The sequence below is a fragment of the Malaclemys terrapin genome, chromosome 15, assembly GCF_027887155.1.
Source record: "Malaclemys terrapin pileata isolate rMalTer1 chromosome 15, rMalTer1.hap1, whole genome shotgun sequence".
Lineage (NCBI taxonomy): Eukaryota > Metazoa > Chordata > Testudines > Emydidae > Malaclemys > Malaclemys terrapin.
Window position 1 is genome coordinate 31,457,031 of NC_071519.1, and position 16,948 is coordinate 31,473,978.

At 48.4% G+C, this 16,948-nt stretch overlaps 1 protein-coding gene across 1 annotated transcript; it reads left to right on the top strand.

Annotated features, from left to right (window-relative positions):
- Positions 1-793: 793 nt before the first annotated feature.
- Positions 794-16,728, top strand: HTR3B (5-hydroxytryptamine receptor 3B). The gene is made up of 9 exons (XM_054005634.1): positions 794-800; positions 1,361-1,521; positions 6,939-6,983; positions 8,098-8,207; positions 8,910-9,079; positions 9,420-9,577; positions 14,894-15,104; positions 16,166-16,366; positions 16,457-16,728. The coding sequence occupies exons 1-9, from the start codon at positions 794-796 to the stop codon at positions 16,726-16,728; spliced, it is 1,335 nt and encodes a 444-aa protein (XP_053861609.1).
- The last annotated feature ends 220 nt before the right edge of the window (positions 16,729-16,948 follow it).

Consider the following 16,948-nt stretch of genomic DNA (forward strand, 5'->3'; position numbering starts at 1 on the left):
TTTTGTACTAATAGGGTTACCATACGTCCTGGACGGCGATTTGGGGAAAATACGGATGTATGTTAACCCGACCTACAGTTCTTTTTTAAAAAGATGGGCCTGAACTAGAAATGAGCTCCTTTTCACATGTGTGGGTCCCCACCACTCCCTGGGGGTGTGCTAGGGTGACCAGATGTCTTAATTTTATAGGGACAGTCCTGATTTTGGGGTCTTTTTCTTATATAGGATCCTATTACCCCAACCCCCTGTCCCAATTTTTCACACTTGCTGTCTGGTCACCCTAGGGTGTGCACATGTTTGGGTCCCAGCTGCTCCCTGCCCCCCTCATTGAAGCAGGTGTGCAGGGTTACTGCCCTGGGAACTTCAGGGCACCACTGGACATGGGGCTGGCTGGAGGCAGGGCAGGGGCTGACTGGAGGTAGGGTCTGGCTGCAGGCAGGGCAAGGGGTGCGGGGCTGGCTGGAGACAGGGATGTGTGGGGTGGGCTGGCTGGCTTCAGGCAGGGAGACAGAGGGGTGCGGCATGGGTTGGCAGGGCTGGAGACAGAGGAGTGCGGGACTGGCTGGCTTCAGGCAGGGGGGTGCGGCAGGGGTTGGCTGGAGACAGGGCAGGGGGTGCAGGGCTGGCTGCGGGCAGTGGCAGGGCAGGGGGTGCGGGGCTGGCTGCGGGCAGGACGGGGATGCAAGGCTGGTGTGGGCAGGGCAGGGGGTGCGGGGCTGGCTGGAGATGGGCTGGTGCAGGCAGGGCAGGGGGTGTGGGGCTGGTGCAGGCAGAGGGTGCGGGTACAGCCACCATGTGCGGTAAGTGCCGCCTCCTCCTCCCTCCCCCACCGGGTTAGCAGCAGCAGCCTGGGGCTCAGGGCCTATTTAAAGGGCCCGGGGCTCCCCTGCTTCCACCGCCCTGGCCCTTTAAATAGCCGCGGGAGTCCTGGGGAAGTGGTGGGGCTCCAGCGGCTATTTAAAGGGCTGGGGCGGTAGAAGCAACAGGAGCCCTGGACTTTTTAAATAGCTCCCAGAGCCCCGAAGCCCTACCCCAGGGCTCCAGCAGTGGGGCTCTGGTGGCAATTTAAAGGGCCTAGGACTCCATCCCCTGCTGGGAACCCCAGGCCCTTTAAATTGCCCCCTGGGGAAACCGGGCCACCCGGGTACAGCACACTGGCTCTTGCCGGTATGCCATACCGGGGCTTGGGCGCGGGGCCCTCTTAGGGGCGGGGCCCGATTCAGGGGAATTGGTTGAATTGGCCTAAAGTCGGCCCTGAATCAGCCCATACAAAAATAAACCCAGCCTCAGCAACAACGAGCAAACAACTTTTCCTCCTCTACCTGCCAGGTCTAATTACACAAATTCATTTGTTTTTCAGGAAGCTCAAACACAGATGCTCAGCGGCCCAGAAATTCTACTTTGCATCGTCTGACCAGGCACCTTTTACTGAATTACAGCAAGGGAGTGAGACCTGTCAGAAACTGGTCAAAGGCCACTACCGTTTACCTTGACCTCTTTGTCCATGCAGTGCTGGATGTGGTAAACAGAATCTCAAGCTGATTTACAACCCGTGTCCCGCTGGTCATAATACAGTAGAATCTGCTAGTTGGAGATTGGAGTTGAATGGATGCCAGTGGTTGTGCATGATGCTTTTCAGCAGAAGGAGCGGTCTGTTTATCGACAAACCACTTTGCTCCTGCTCCCTTTAAATAAGACTTTCTGGAATTTCAAAAGGCTAGAAAGAAGTTTTTAAAGTGACCCATTCGATTTAATTCAGGCTGAGAATAAGTATAAATAATCCTTGACGACTCAGTTCAGTGAAGAAATATTTTTTAACAATAGGTTGTTTTGCAAAAGGTTGGACAGACAGATACAAATACAAACAGATGTTTGTAAATCCTCTATTTTGATCAGTTTCAATGAGAACAGCTTTGAGGGACTGAGGCCTAGCATTTACCAAATAGCCTAAAGGAGTCCAGTATCCAAGTTGAATGGGATTTGGGTGTTAACTCCCTTAAGCTACATTGAAAATCCCAGTTTTAAAGCTTCCCTTGCAGTTGTGGAAACCCACATTCAAATAGCTTTGTGCTAAGTTAAGGGAACCAGAAAGGGACATTCTAACCAAGAGCTCAGAGCAGACGGGCTACCATGTAATAAACATTGGCTTAAGGGCTTTGGTGCTTTTGGAGAAAATTTGGTGTGTTGGGGTATCAGAAAATGATGAACAGATACAGATGGGGGAGAGTTCAGAAACTTAAGACCCAAGTTACAGGGAATTTGGAAAGAGCGGAAAAGAATGGATAGAATGAGCCCCAACGTGCTGCGTGCGTTACATATAAGTGCACAGTGTCAGTGAGAAAGCAACAGATGCTCTATGCCTTTTCCCTTAAGAAACCTCCGCTGCCAGACCAGATCAGAGAATCCCAACGCTTGGCTATTACTGGGATGGGATGTGAAAGTCACTGAATCACTTGCTTCCATTGGTATCTCAGGGTCTACTGATCTTATGTGTAGATATTCCCTGGGTACTATTAATACCATTGCAGGGATCAAACTCAATATTCACAGCATATAACCCCCTGGTATTTCAGAAGCAGAGCACAGAGGAAATAATTGCACCACGTTCCCTGTTATGGAAGGTGTATGGGCTGGTTCATTGGGAATGGAGTTGTACACACGTGACAATTTCCTGCAATATCCCCGGAAGAAACTTGACTATAAGCAAAGTAAAATTGAGCAACCCAATGACACCGTCCAACCGGAATGAAACACAAGTAGTAAAAGAAACCACAAAAATAGCCAGTGTGATTTAAATTAGACGTATAGAATTCTTCCCTTTTTAACAAGCTAAAAATGTTCTTAAGAGCACCGATCGGGGGAAATATTAAAATATGAATTTTAATTTTGGCAGTGCCTGTTTAAGCACAGTCAGAAGCTCTGTGCAATCAAACTGCCTCCTCAGACTACCTGAGCCACTTTGATATTCTGGAAGCTGCTGAAATGTATTTGAGGAGCAGGCAAGTGTATTAACATAGGCAGAGTGTGGGCACAGTATTAATTATATGAAATATGCTACATGAATTAACAAATAACTACAAGCACTGTAATTACCTCTTACATTGCAGCTGTTTAATTCCTTGCTGGTGCTCCGAGATTGCATTTCAGAGTACGTACAGATCCAAAGTTTGGGTATAGATCAAGGGAGTGAGGCACATATTTTCTAGAGGTGTCTAGCCCATCAGAATCTAATTCCTCCTGCCTTGGACCTTCCATCATCCTTGTATAAGGAGAAAATGCGAGAGAGCAGAGTTGGAAAATGCCTTTTTTGTTACAGTAACTAAAAGAGGCTCTAACGGCAGCTCTAGCAGGGTTTTGCTTTTATCCCTCTTAACTGTAATGAGTCCCTCGTTATCTTTTGTACACAGTAGGAAGTGGTGAATTATATAGTATGCAGGCAAAGCTTTCACTTTCTGAATTCATCATCTTCACTCCATTAGATGCCAGCTAGCGGGGTTTGGGTGAAGTGATTACACCAGACCAGGAGGAGAGCAGTAGTATTTAAGTCAGGGTCTTCTCTACTTTCTTGGCTATAACGAATGCATGTTGAAAATATCCGTATTCATGCTATCAGATAAATCTAATCAGAGACTTGGCTCCAGAGCCAATGTCATCAAGAAGCTGTAGGCTTTAAAGGGCTTGATGCAGTAGAGACTTCAGCAGGTGCATGTAGTAATAGACGAACTGTTCAGCAACCATTGTTTCGTGTGAAGAGCTCTCACCCCATCTTCATCACTGCCTCTGACTTCTATTGTGATCTTTTGCCTCCTGTTTCATGTACATAAAAGACTAGTCTTGTCTGAGAATATCAAGTTATTATGAGTACCTTGGGGAAATCTGATTAGGGAGATAATCTAGTCAACGGAGAAGAGTTCCAATTTGTTTATATTGAGTTTCGTCAATTCCGAATCCCAGATACCTTTGTATTCCACTCCATTGACTAGAGCCTCCCAGACAGACGCTCAGGCATCTGTTTCTATAGTCTGCCGAACTGGAGACGATAAATAAGAATGTGTGGGAATTATCTGTATATTTGCTAACCACCAATTTAAGTCTAAGTAGTCTCCCTCTGTTAGGAAGACTAATGAATTCCAATTCTCCAAAATATCCTTTGCTTTTAACAAGCAAGATGGAAGGTAGCTGAAAAAGAAAGAGGAAGAGCTGTGAATAATACCACGAGAGAACCAATTATGCCAGCCAGCTGGCATTGAGAAACTTCTTGTTTCACTTGACAAAAAGATTCAAGTTTTAGCCTTAGATGTTTTTTTCCCTCCTCGCTCACCCCGGGCCCCTCTAACGCTGGGATCTCTGTCAGGGCCAAATGGAGAATCTAGCAGTAAGTGTAGGATAGCCATCAACAAACAGCTTTTTATGGTAAGAACAAAAGGAATAGACAATGGTGGTGGCACCATCGTGGCATACGGTGAAGGCATGCTCAAGAACTATAAGCATTAGTGGGGGTGATGGAAGGAGTGGACCCACAAAAGGATGGGGTTGTCCAGTTGCTCCCCATTTTGTGGGCCTGTGATCCCGCAGTTGATCATTTTGATTTAAGATGTAATCAAAAAGGATTAATGAGGGTTGAAGGTGCTTTAAATGTTGCTCTCTGCAACAAAATCAATATCTTCAAGTCAAGTCAACTGTGGGAGCAAATCTCTCGTGCTGACGAACCATTAGCTGAGTCCCTCTCTTGTCCAAATCTGAAACTGGCCTGACATCCATCCTGCATCAGACTATTACTATGGGTCATAATAGGCAACTTGATCAGGTGAGCCAAACGGCAGCCTGCTCCCTCTAGGCTAAGGTCATCTAACCTGGAATTCACCTTTTACAGATCACACGTGTTCATAGGATCATAGATGTTCACTGTGTGGGGAAAAAAAACCTGTTAGCTCACTGAATTCATCCTTCCGACAGGCAGATTATAGTCCCCCAGGAGAGGACATAGTGGATATTCAGCCATTACAAAGGAACTTAGCCAAATGGCCAAACAAAAGTTATACATTATTTTTTTCTTTTTCATGCATGAACCAAATCCTGTCTCGGATGCTGATGCAGGCCTCCCCCTAGAGGACATCATAGAAACAGGTCATCTGTATTTTGTGCAAAGGTGTCTGAATAGGGCTGACTCATTTCTTCTCGATGCAACCTTTTGTGTGATGATCCAAGGATTCTGGAAAGTATGTTGCAGTTTCTTTTTCATCTCCAATGATTTCCTAAACTACTTTTTCCAGGGAAATGAGCTTAATCCACTTTCAAAATGGCATAGATATACAAATTCCAAGCTCCGAGTCCGCAGCAAACCCAAAGCATTCCTGCTATTCTCTCTCATTCCATCAAGATGGGAGTCACACTTCATTAACAACTAGTGTCTTTCTTCCATCTCTTTTGGGAGAAATTTGATCTCCTGTATTCCAAAGGAGCCTTCTTTCTTCAACTTGTGCTTTTGCTCCATCCCAAGATACTAGTAATTTGAGAAAACCTTTTGCCTCAAGAATTAATACGGCCTTGATCCTACAAACAATTATGTACGTGCCCAACTTGAAGCGTGCGAGTAATGAAGAGGAAAAATAAAATATGCTGAATCATTACAAAGGGAGGGAATTTCTATAGGTCATAAAAAATACACCTAGCTTGAGGTCACACTTCTGTTTTATGAGCAGGAAAATCCACACACACAAAGATTTAACACAAGTGGCTGCCTGTAGCAGCTGAGACAACTCCCTTTGAGAAATTATGAATGTCCTGATTACAAATACAAGCTCAGCCTCATATTTTTAGCCCTGGATTTGCTGAGAATATGGTATTATGCTTAGCAGCCTGATTAATGTCACCGTAGCTAATTAGGGTGCAAGAGAGAGACGGATGATTCATTTAGAGAGTCAAGTGCAGCCAAAGTACCATTTTATCAAAGATAATTTACTGTAGTGAGGATTGCACAGACACAGATGAACAACAAATGGGAGCCGCAGGCTGGCATGAAGTGAGGTGATGGCCAAACAAACCTCAGGATCCTTCTCTATGGCCTGGTTTTACCAGAGAGAAATGTAAAGGGATGCAATCAAATTGAAATCTAGTCAGTTTAAAAAAAAATGAGTTGAAAGTCTTCCATGAGCTCCCCCTGGCAGGCCTGGTGATTTTACAATCACAGTTTCTGTTGTTTCTTTAGCTCTTCACACAACAAAAATAATATGAAGGCATCACAGGAGCACAACTGAGTCCAAAAGAAAGGTGGTTACTAAATATACACAAACTTGTATACACAGGGCTGGTTTTGATGGCTTCTAAAACACAGAACACACTGAGCACACTGGAGGGCTCACAAGCTATTTAAAGGGATATTATCCTATTCCTACACACCTTATTTTCCTATTTCATAAATGTTCTTCTATCCCATTTTACTGCATGAAAGCCTCATGCAAAGCACTGGAGAAGCTCACTAACTCAGGTCCCATTCTTGCGAACAGCTATTACTAGGCACGTCGCTTAGAACAGTGAGTAACCCTGTAAAAGCCAATGGGACTATCCCTGTCGCAGATATTACAGCTGGGAGCAGGTGATTGCAGGATCTACCTGATTACAGACAGGAAATTTTTGAAATTGATGATATACGAAGAGTGGGAGAGATTTTCAAAAGCACCTAATGGATTATGGCACAAAACCCCAAAGACTCTCAATGGGAAAAATGTACAAAACATCACACTAAAGAAATAATGAATAATACTTATTTAATTTCTTTCGTCTAGAGCAACCTTAGATGTTATGTGTAACACCAATGGGTACAGCAGAGCCTACTCGTTCTGAGAGCAGTGTGATTTTTAAGTTGTCATGTCTCTTTACGATCCATTGAGTCAGTTATGTAATTTGTTAAACATTTGATTTTATTTCCCCCCCTACAGAATACACAGAATCAAAAGCTAACAACAAGCATTTGGTTTCGGCAGGTAAATGATATTTTCTTCCCTAACTACATGTGATTCTGAAGCAGAGAGAGAACTTAATTGCTCTGTAGTATTTATTATACATTACTTTAGGTTGTTTGCTTTCTGACTCAGTTAATATTGTAATGATTAGTGCAGAGTACACCTCCACCAATAGATAGTGCTGTATCTTAGTGCTAAATGTCATCTTGTTATTGTACCCATCTGGGTGGGTTTAAGGGAAAGAAGTTTGGAGTCTTGCATATGTGTGTTGGAGTTGATACTTTTAGTGTCCCAGTAAAAACTTTGATTTCTGAAAAAAAATCATTCATAATGAATAATGCAATAGGTTTAGCCTCTTCTCTTTGCGGAATATCTGACTGCAATCCTCTCAAAATGTATTCCTTTGATATTATTTGACAACATCTTGGGGGATATCTTCCAGGGGCCAGGGTACATTCACCTGCAGTGGGGTCTATCTCCCACACCAATTCCCTTCTTTCCTTCCTATGTGGAATTGGGGAAAAAAAAATCAGTCAGGTGTTTTAAACAGGTTCTCCACAATCCTCAAAAGCGTCAGATAGGGTAGATGAACCAAGCATACATATGTAGTGCTGCTCAAAACATTTCAAAATGTCAATTAGCATTTTTTTAATTTCAAATTTTGAATCCCCCCCCCAAAATGGGGGGGGGGAAATGTCCTTTTCACATTTCAACCCACTCTGGACACAGGCAAGTCTCAGAGACTGCAGACTCTGAGAAATGCATTTTCTGAGCCAGCCTGAGATGGGGATGGTGGAGCTGAAGAGGAGTGTCTGCATCAGCACCGATTGTACAGGCTCCTGGTGACAGGTAAAGCAGCCGTGTTCTGATGAGAATATCCACTTTACACACCTGTAAAAGTCTATTCTGTAGGAAGCAGAGTGGGACTCACTGCTACCTGAGCCGCTCTTGATCCCGCACAGGGGATCAAGCGATTATCACATTCCCAATGCAGGGATATTTTCTGTACCTACCATCCCCTAAATCGTGAAGTCAGTGGTTTGAACTCACTGTGGCACCTCGGTTAACCGGCCTTGCCGAGTCACAATATGGGAAACCACCCAGGCAGTCACACACTCCATTCTCCCTCCCACAGATGTGGAAGGATGAGTTTCTCACCTGGAATTCCAGCCTCTATGATGGGATCAGGGAGATTTCCCTGCCACTCAGCACCCTCTGGTCTCCGGATATCGTCATCAACGAATTGTGAGTTTGGATCGGGTCAGAGTTTTACTGCACGCAGTAGGTTGGGGTGGGTTCAGGGCTTCTTTTTGGCTGATCAGTGCAAGCTCTGCCTCTGCCCACAGCAAGAACAAAAGGCTCCATCGGGGTGGGGGGGGGGAGTAGAGGAAAAAGATCTTGTTTCTAACGGCTCTGGACGAGCTGTTTGAAGGCTTTGCAGGGGATGGATTAACAGTCTGAGTCGCAGGTGTGAGACACTTCCCTTCTGTGGTGCAAGAGATTCCAAACACAGCAGGGTCAGCTTGGTGCTTCATCCTTCTGAGCCTCGTAAATTGAGTGCCACAGGCATTCTCTGTCTGATACGTAACCTGGTCCCCACAACTGTAGTGCCTGGGCACCTCACCATCTTAATGGCTTCATCCCCGCAGAACCTGTGGGAGCAAGGCAGGGTGCTGCTTCTAAGTCCATTCTACAGATGGAGAACTGAGGGGCAGAGAAACTTCCGGAGGTCACACAGGGTGAGCAGGGAATTGAACCTAGGGTCTACTAAGTCCCAGGCTAACGCCCTGGCCACTGGACCACCCTTACACCTATAGTGTCGCATGAGAGCTTGGAATCCTGAGCATGGACATTAAAAAAACCTCACTGCCGGTATCCTGTGCAATGAACTAGTCGGGTCTCTTTCCCCCACCCTCCCTGTGCAACAAACCCTCCTGTTCTGTACAGCGTGGATGTCAGCAGGTCCCCCGATCTCCCCTACGTTTACGTGAATGCTGCTGGGATGATCAAGAACTACAAGCCCATGCAGGTGGTGTCCGCGTGCAGTTTGGAGGCCTACGCCTTTCCCTTCGACACCCAGAACTGCAGCCTGACCTTCAGCAGCATCCTGCACACAGGTGAGCACGACAGGACTCAGCACAGACTTGGGATGGTGGAAAGGAACATGACTAGCACGTGTTGCAGGACCTAGGTCAGCGCTGCCCAGGGTAGGTGCCCCACTGAGAGCTCCCTTTGGAACGCAGTGCCGGTCTGGTGCCAGCATCAATGCCAGGCATTTCGTAAGTCAGCAGGCGAGCTCTATAGCAGCAAGGTAGCCAGTTCCATCTCACGCTGGGGGTTGTAAGTCTGACTTTGCCTTTACACTGGCTCCCCTGTGGCCACTGGCAGCTCGTGGAAGAAATGGGGTGAGACCATCCCTTCCCCTGTGTCCCAGCCCTTTGTTTGTGTCATTCTCAGTGGAGGATGTGGACCTCACCTTCTGGAGAAGCCGTGAGGACATTAAGAATGACAAGACGCTGTTTCTGGATGACGGTGAGTGGGAGCTGCTCTCTGTGCCCTCACATCCCCGGGTCCTGCACATGGAGACCGGACGCTTTGCCCAGATTCAGTTTAACGTAGGTATCAGCTATTTCTCCTTTGCCTCTAATGCGCGGACATCTTTCCATTTGGCACCTTCCACTTTCCCTCCTTTTCTTCTCTTCCGCTCAGCGATTTGTGCTGGGCTTCAGAGTCATTGAATCCATCATGAGCACATGGGCTGTGCTGCGCTTCACTTTCTCTCTAACACGCGACATGCTGCAATTCCTGGCTATCGATGGGTTGTGATCCACTGGGAAGTGGGCGGCTGCAACGTGGAGGACAAGCCAAGATGAGGGTGGTAGCGAGGGAGAAAGCGGGTCATTCTGTAAAATGCCCCAGTATCAGCACTGAGGATGAGGTAGACAAGAGGGACACAACCAGCTGGATGCTGGTTGGATACCACGTGATCCAACGCAAGAGGCAAGGCTCTCTCTCTATGGGCTCCTGGAGATCAACCTCCAAAGCGAGACAGCATTAGCATTCGCCAGGCTCCCCGTCGGTCGGGCAGGGTGGGGAGAACTCCAAGACAGAAAAGTAACAGATGCAGCCTGAAAAGAGGAGCTCAGACCTGGTCCTCGACCACGCCAGCGAAGAGAAAGTGAAATTTAGACCAATGCTGAGGTACGGTAGCTCTGAGCTCACACCTGATCCCGGTACAGCAATGGCTACCGTACAGTGACCTACTGCCAGGATCCCCAGCCAAGGGGGCGTAGGTCTGAGTGGAATCGAGAACGTAGTCCAAGTTCACATGCTTTTGAACGGACTGCAAAATCTTTTTATTTACTTATCATCATCATCGTTATTGCGGGGTGAAAAATGTTTCTCTCAATTCCGGACCTTGACTATACCATGACCAACAAATTTGGACCTTGACAAAGAATAATTGACTACCCCGGTCTAGATGGTCAAGGCTAGAAGCAGCACTCTGTATCACGTCACGCCACAGGGTCTGATCAGAGTTGAGATCAATGAACCATACTGGGCCAGGGCCAACAGGCCAGCCAAAGTAGGGTTGGCAGAGTGCAAAGTTAGGAGCAGAACACAGGGGACCAGGATCAAGGACCAGGAGCGGGGCCAGGGGCAGAGCTGGAGTCAGGAACTAGGTGCAAGGCATGGTATCAGGACTGCACAGACAGACTCCAGGTGATTCCCCTGTCCCTTAAATAGCATGCCCAAGCCAGTCAGGGCACTCCGTAGACTCCTCCAGCCAGGACCTCCGTGGGTGGGACAGCCGGGGTGCTGCTTGAACCTGTAGAGTGCATAGGCTGCTGTTCCCTGCTTTGCCAGAGCTGTTGAGTGGCCATGTGGACACAGCAGCCACCCAGGAGCCAGCAGACCCTGCTTCAGGCCTATGGATCCTCACACCTATACACACGGACTTAGGGCTCCAGATGCTAAGGTAGTAACTGTGTAGTACACAGATAGAGCGGACACTGCAGGCACCGAACAGGGCTGCTGCAGGTGCTCTGCCCCAGACATCCCTCTGTCACACCAACATGGACACTTGCATCGCTCATGAAATCGACTGACAGCGTACCTACGTTCCAAGCAGCAGCACTGAGGAGACAACCTGTGGCTCGCGTCTCCTTGCTGGCGAAGGCTGGAGTGTGGAGGGGAAGCAGCTAATTCGTCCACACCGCTTGCTGGAGGACGAAAATGTGTTTTTGTTTTGATGAGCTTCTTGACTAAGAGTTAAACACCTCATTAATTGTAAAGATAGCCGCCTGCGAACATTATTAATGCCAGAGCGAATAATGAAGAGCAGTTAAAGGGAAAAACACTAAGAGAAGCACCTGCAGTGTGGGCTGCGGATCTGGCACTCAGACACCCATTCGGTGGAAGCAGCAAACTCAACACTCAGGGCTTCGAGAACCCCGAGGCCTCTCAGAAACTTATCAGACCCCCTGGGCCCCAGGCAGCAGGCTGGACAGCTCCCCAACTGCTGCCCAGGCCTCCCCAGTTTCCCAGCAAGTCCCCCTTGCTAAGCACCACAAGGTCAGCCTCTCTCCCTGCCTTTCATACACCAAGGGGAACACAGAGGCAAAGCAGAAACCTGGAGGTTAATCAGACCTCGCACAAGGATCCTACTAACAGTGACTGAGTTTAGGGCCAAGGTTTGGACTGGAGGATATTCTAGCTGACTTCAGTGAAGTCACTTGCAATTTACCCAAGTGTCTCTGAGAGGAGAATCAGGTCCAGCATGGCTGACCTTAATGCAGGCACAGAACCCCCTTACCCAACTGTTCAGTGCTGTTCTCCAGTCAGGGGACGCCCCAGACAGGCCTACTAACTAGGAAAGGGCCAGTTTTTCTTGTAAAATTTTTTATTTTTGACAGAAAGTGGCTTTTTCAAACTTTTAGTTGAAATTTTCCACGTTTTCTTTTAAAATTTTCCAGGTTTTCATAAAAACCAAACCATTTTCAGGAACAAGATTTCAGTTTTTTAATTCAAATCCCAAAGCCTTTTAGTTTCTGGTTCTAAGTTTTTGTTGAAAAACTGAAAATGTTCCAGGGGGAATTTAACATTTTTTATATATTTACATTCCTGCAAAAAATCATTAGCATCTTCCCTCCAATGCCCCTAGTACCATATCTGCAAGCTGGCACAGTGGGGGAGCAGGCAGCATTACCTTGAGCAGCAGTGGCAGCGGTAGCCTCTCCAGTGGCTCAGACTCTCTTACTGGTGCTGAGACCCTGGGGTGTGGTTTGCCCCATGGAAATCCAGCGCCTGTCCTGGCGGGGTGAATGTTACATTGAGTTAGTGCTGAGCCATCTGTTCTTAAGTTACCCAGTTACTTGCATATCCCCTCTGTTCTTAAGTTACCCCACCCCAGCAGCCCTCTTTCCTGCCCCTGTACCTACAGTACAGACTCACTGCTGCCTTGTTCGGTCCCAGCAAACCCGTCCCCTTGGCACTTGCCCCAGGGCCATGCCAGGCACGTCGCAAGGCTCAGGCAATGTTTGGAAGCCGGGGCTGCTTTCAGCAGTGAGCAGGGGGACCCCACGTGAAGACAATTGCCATGACAAGGAGGTCAGTTCTGAGCCTGGGACACATTCCTCTGAGCCTGGGCTGGAGCAGAAACAGACACCGGGGTCCCGGACAGCAGGAAAATAAGTGGACTACAGTGACACAGAGATTCAGGGGTATGCCCTAGGAACCTGGGGGTTGAGGGGCAGCACTGAACTGACGGGTAGGGGCACCCTGGGTATTGCCCTCCCATTCCCCCAAGAGCAGGCGAAGGGAGTTGTGCCTAGCGTCACTCACACAGGAGTCCACTGGGCATTGACCCTGGGCACTGAGCAGGTCTCATCTGAAAACAGCACAAATCAGCCCTGCGCTACCTGACCAGCTTTCCAGCCAGAGTCACCTTTGACTCCTTACTGCCCTGGTAGCCCAGGTGAGAGGAGAACATTGCAACCTTCCCATCTGCGAGAGAAATCAGAGGTGGGGGGAGAGAATGTAGCAAACTTAGCGGCAAACCTGTGTCTGGGTGTCAAACGCTGTCTGTGCCATAAAGACAGTCATGCAAAATTAAGTGCTGGTGGGGTCTGCTATCAAGGAGACAATTCATGCCTAACCTTGGGTAATATTCCATCTCCAATGTGCGGCTGCTGTACATGCTCGGAATGAGATTGATCTCCTTCATTAACATCAATGGGCTGCAAATACCTTTGTGTACTTATTATTACCTGGCTTTAATGGATAATGAAATTGTGGCATAATATTGCTAACACCTGAAGGGTGTCTAATGGAGAACACGACTGAAACTAAAGTGCTTTCCTCCCTTTACTGGAGAATTTAAAGGCATCCACTTCTTAGCCTATTAGAGAGGATGGGATTTGGCTGGTTTAAGATCTGCAGAGAGCGACTCCCAGCTGAGGCCAGCTCAGCGTGGGTCCTACCCGCCTAGCCAGGAGGAGGTAACCCCAGCTGACTCCTGGTGGCTCAGTGAGAAGAACTGGGGTCTATGCACAACCTGGGTCCTGCTCTGAGCCTTGGCTCAGGTAGCACACAGGATGCAGCCACAGTACGTCCCACATCTGGCTGGGGGCTCCACTGACTAACTAAGTCTGCCCTGGTATCTGGCTACCAGACCCAGGGCAGTGAACTTGGTAGAAATCTGTTGTATTGTGCTGTAGGTGAACCTGGATGCAGGACCCCAGCCAATTACAGATGCTTCTCTCATGGAACTCATGCAAGGCTTCCCCTTCTCCTTCACCCCACCGGAAAGGGTGAGATCCAGACTGTGACCTCCACATGGCAACATGACACACTGGGCCAATGCTTTGCTCTTCAAGAGCACCACGGTGAGGAGCATGGTACCAATGGCCAGAGAGAGACATCCAAGATGCAGTGAGATCAGTACTGCTCAATAAACTCAGACTCTCAGAAGCAGAGAGGGGGAACGGGCTACCTAGGCTAAATTTCTTCCCTCATGATTTTCATTCTGACACTCTGAGTGGAACCAATTCTCACTCAAAACTGTTCTCTGCCTTGCAACAATTTTTTAGTGGGAATCATTTTCTCATCACGTGCTTTGACACCCAAGGGTTTTGATTTAAACGTTTCGGGTTCCTTCTGATCCATTTTGGTGATGGTAAGACTCAAACCAAACCCAACAAGTTGGGTTAAACTCTGCAATGCAGATATATTTGGAAAAGTTCACTGGACCCAGAACTTATCACTCCACCACCTAGAAATCTCATGAAGGACCCAGTTACAAACCCATGAACCGGAGTCTCAAAAATGTCATGCCCAGTGAGGGAGCGCAAAATGTTTGGCTTCAAGTTTTCGTTAAAGGTTTGCAGGCCCTAGAAACAGTTGCATGAAACACAGCTGATTGTTTCTCCCCATTTGAAGCCCAAACTAGGTGAATTCTCATGGCTACAGGTTTTGCAGCAGGAAGGTTTGCACAGCTGTCCCCAAGATGAATGGCAGGGAGGCAGCAGGTGGGTTCGTCTCATTACTTGGATCACAAATACAGCAAAAGCAACCACTCTTGGTGTATGGGGATGTCTGCTTCTGTCTGAATCTGCAAAGCCCAGAGGGAAAGGGATCATGTGGCGAGATATATGAATAAGAGTTCCCCAAACTCTTGCCAACCTCAAAAATGTTCCAGGTTTGTGGGGAGAAAATTCAAGCTGGTGGTGAATTCACAAAAGTTCTGGCCAATGTAACAATCCCTCGCTCCTGGCCCACCCTGCACCACTTAGGTGAGTGGCATGGAGGAGCCCCCACTTACGTGCTCTTACGTGACAGGTCTCTGCATCTTGAAAGATGCTAAAAATCCAAAGCCCCATTGTTTTCAGGTCACACTTAGAATTGGCGCTGACTTCTCTTCTCCACCCCAGGTTGTTATCCGAAGACGCCCCCTGCTATATGTGGTCAGTTTGCTGATTCCCAGTCTATTCCTGATGGTCATTGACCTGGCCAGCTTCTATCTGCCACCCAACTGTGGCACCAGGATAACCTTCAAGACCAGCGTGCTGGTTGGCTATACTGTCTTCAAAGTCAACATGTCAGACAAGCTGCCGGGCACTGCGGTCAGCACTCCCCTCATTGGTGAGCTGGGTTTGGCCAGTGCATCTTGGACGGGCTGGGCTGTTATGGTAGGGACTCTATTCTAAGGGAGCATGTAAATCTGCAAACACTAGAGGTCAGAGATGGTGAAGACCCATGAGTTTATCCTATCCAGCCCAGATTCATTCTCCAGACTAGCTTTAAAATGGGCAGACTTGGGCAGTAATGGGACATCTGCTTTGGGGGGGAAAGTTCCATGGTCTAATCATTCTCGCTGCAGGGAAATGTTGATGGACATTCATCCAGCTCTTCCCTGCTGACTAGGTGTCTTACTCTGACCAGGTGGGGCCTCTCTTGGGCAGCCAGTCATTGGTGCCAGTACTATTCTTCTCCTTTAAAGCACCTGTTGCTAACCCTGATTTGACGTGTGCATCCTCCGGCAAACGAACCTCTGGGAAAAGAACTACAGTGCCGCTGACACCCTGTGTGCACTGCAAACCCTCCTGGCCTCACCCAAACAATCATCCTGCATGGCTTGGCCAGGCGCTCAGCAGCATGATTGTGTCAGATTTTCAGCCCAGAGTGGACTGGGTTTGTATTTCTCAACCACTGTGCTAGTTGAAACCAGGTTTATGGAGGGTAGTAATGTTTTTAACACAGTGGATGCACACCTTGCATGGCTGCGGTAAGAGGGTTTGAAAATGGTTTGAAAACACTTCAAAGCCCCAGTGTGGGCAGAGCCTTAGGATATGTCTGCACTGTAATCAGGAGCTGCAATTGCAACACGTGTAGACGTACCTAAGCTAGCTTTCACCTAGCTGTGAAGTTGTGGCAGTACAGGCTAGCCCCGCACACTCAGGGCCCTAGGGACATGCTTGAGTGGCTAGCCCATGTTGCCACCATGGTTTCCTTACTGTTGCTACTCAAGTTAGCTTTGCCCTAGCTAGATCAAACTTAGCTTGGGTACGTCTACATGCTCTGCAGTCACACCCCATGACTGCAGTATAGACACACCCTGAGAGACTATTTCAGCCATTGCCGTTTGGTGTCCTGGTTGCCTGTCCCACTCAGTAACGTTCCTTTCTCTTTCCCCATTGCCTCAGGGGTGTTCTTCACGGTTTGCATGGCCCTCTTGGTTCTCAGCCTGTCCAAGTCTATCCTGCTAGTAAAGTTCCTTCATCTGGGGGAAGACCCTGTGCGGGAAAGGCTCTTCTCCGGCTGCTGGGTGAGCAGTGCCGTAGTCGGAGGAGGCCCCGGCGAGAGACCCCAGGCTCCCAGGCTGCAAGCAGCTGGTGACATTGCAGGTACAAGCCAGGCTGGGTTTTCGGTGCACTCTGTGCACATACAGCCCCCTGGACTGCTGCCTCGCTGAACATGCTTTGCTGTCATTGCAGGTCTCTCGTTGCGTGGGGAACAGGAGGAAGGGAAAGGAGAGGGGCCTTGGAAGGTGACGAGCGCCCGGAAGGCCCCAATGGAGAAGATCCTGGCAGAGCTCCTCCTGATCAGCTCCCAGCTCCGTGCACTAGACTGGGCCAGCAGACGAGAAGTCAACTGGCTCACGCTGTCCTACAGGCTGGACAGACTGCTGTTCTGGGTGTACGTCCTGACCCTGGGGGTGTATGCAGTCACACTCTGCTCCCTGTGGGTGGTCTGGAGCGCCCAGTAATGGTAGTGGGGACATGGCAAAGCTAACATCAGAGATGCAGATACATTCAATGCTGGTGGGGTCTGGCTCGGCTCACAGGGGCAGGGGATGGGCTACTGAGTGTCCGTCTCTTGGGCTCTAGATCCAGGTCAGAGGGACGGGAGGACAAGACTTTTCACCTGTAGGGCATCATTTCCAATCTAGAGTAGGTTGATCAGGGCCTAAAATCTTTACCCTCTGC

Bases quoted from the DNA above. Each gene is read 5' to 3' on its own strand.
- HTR3B (XM_054005634.1), top strand. The intron at 9,080-9,419 runs GTGAGCACGACA...TGTCATTCTCAG, and splicing joins CAGCAGCATCCTGCACACAG to TGGAGGATGTGGACCTCACC. The intron at 15,105-16,165 runs GTGAGCTGGGTT...CCATTGCCTCAG, and splicing joins GGTCAGCACTCCCCTCATTG to GGGTGTTCTTCACGGTTTGC.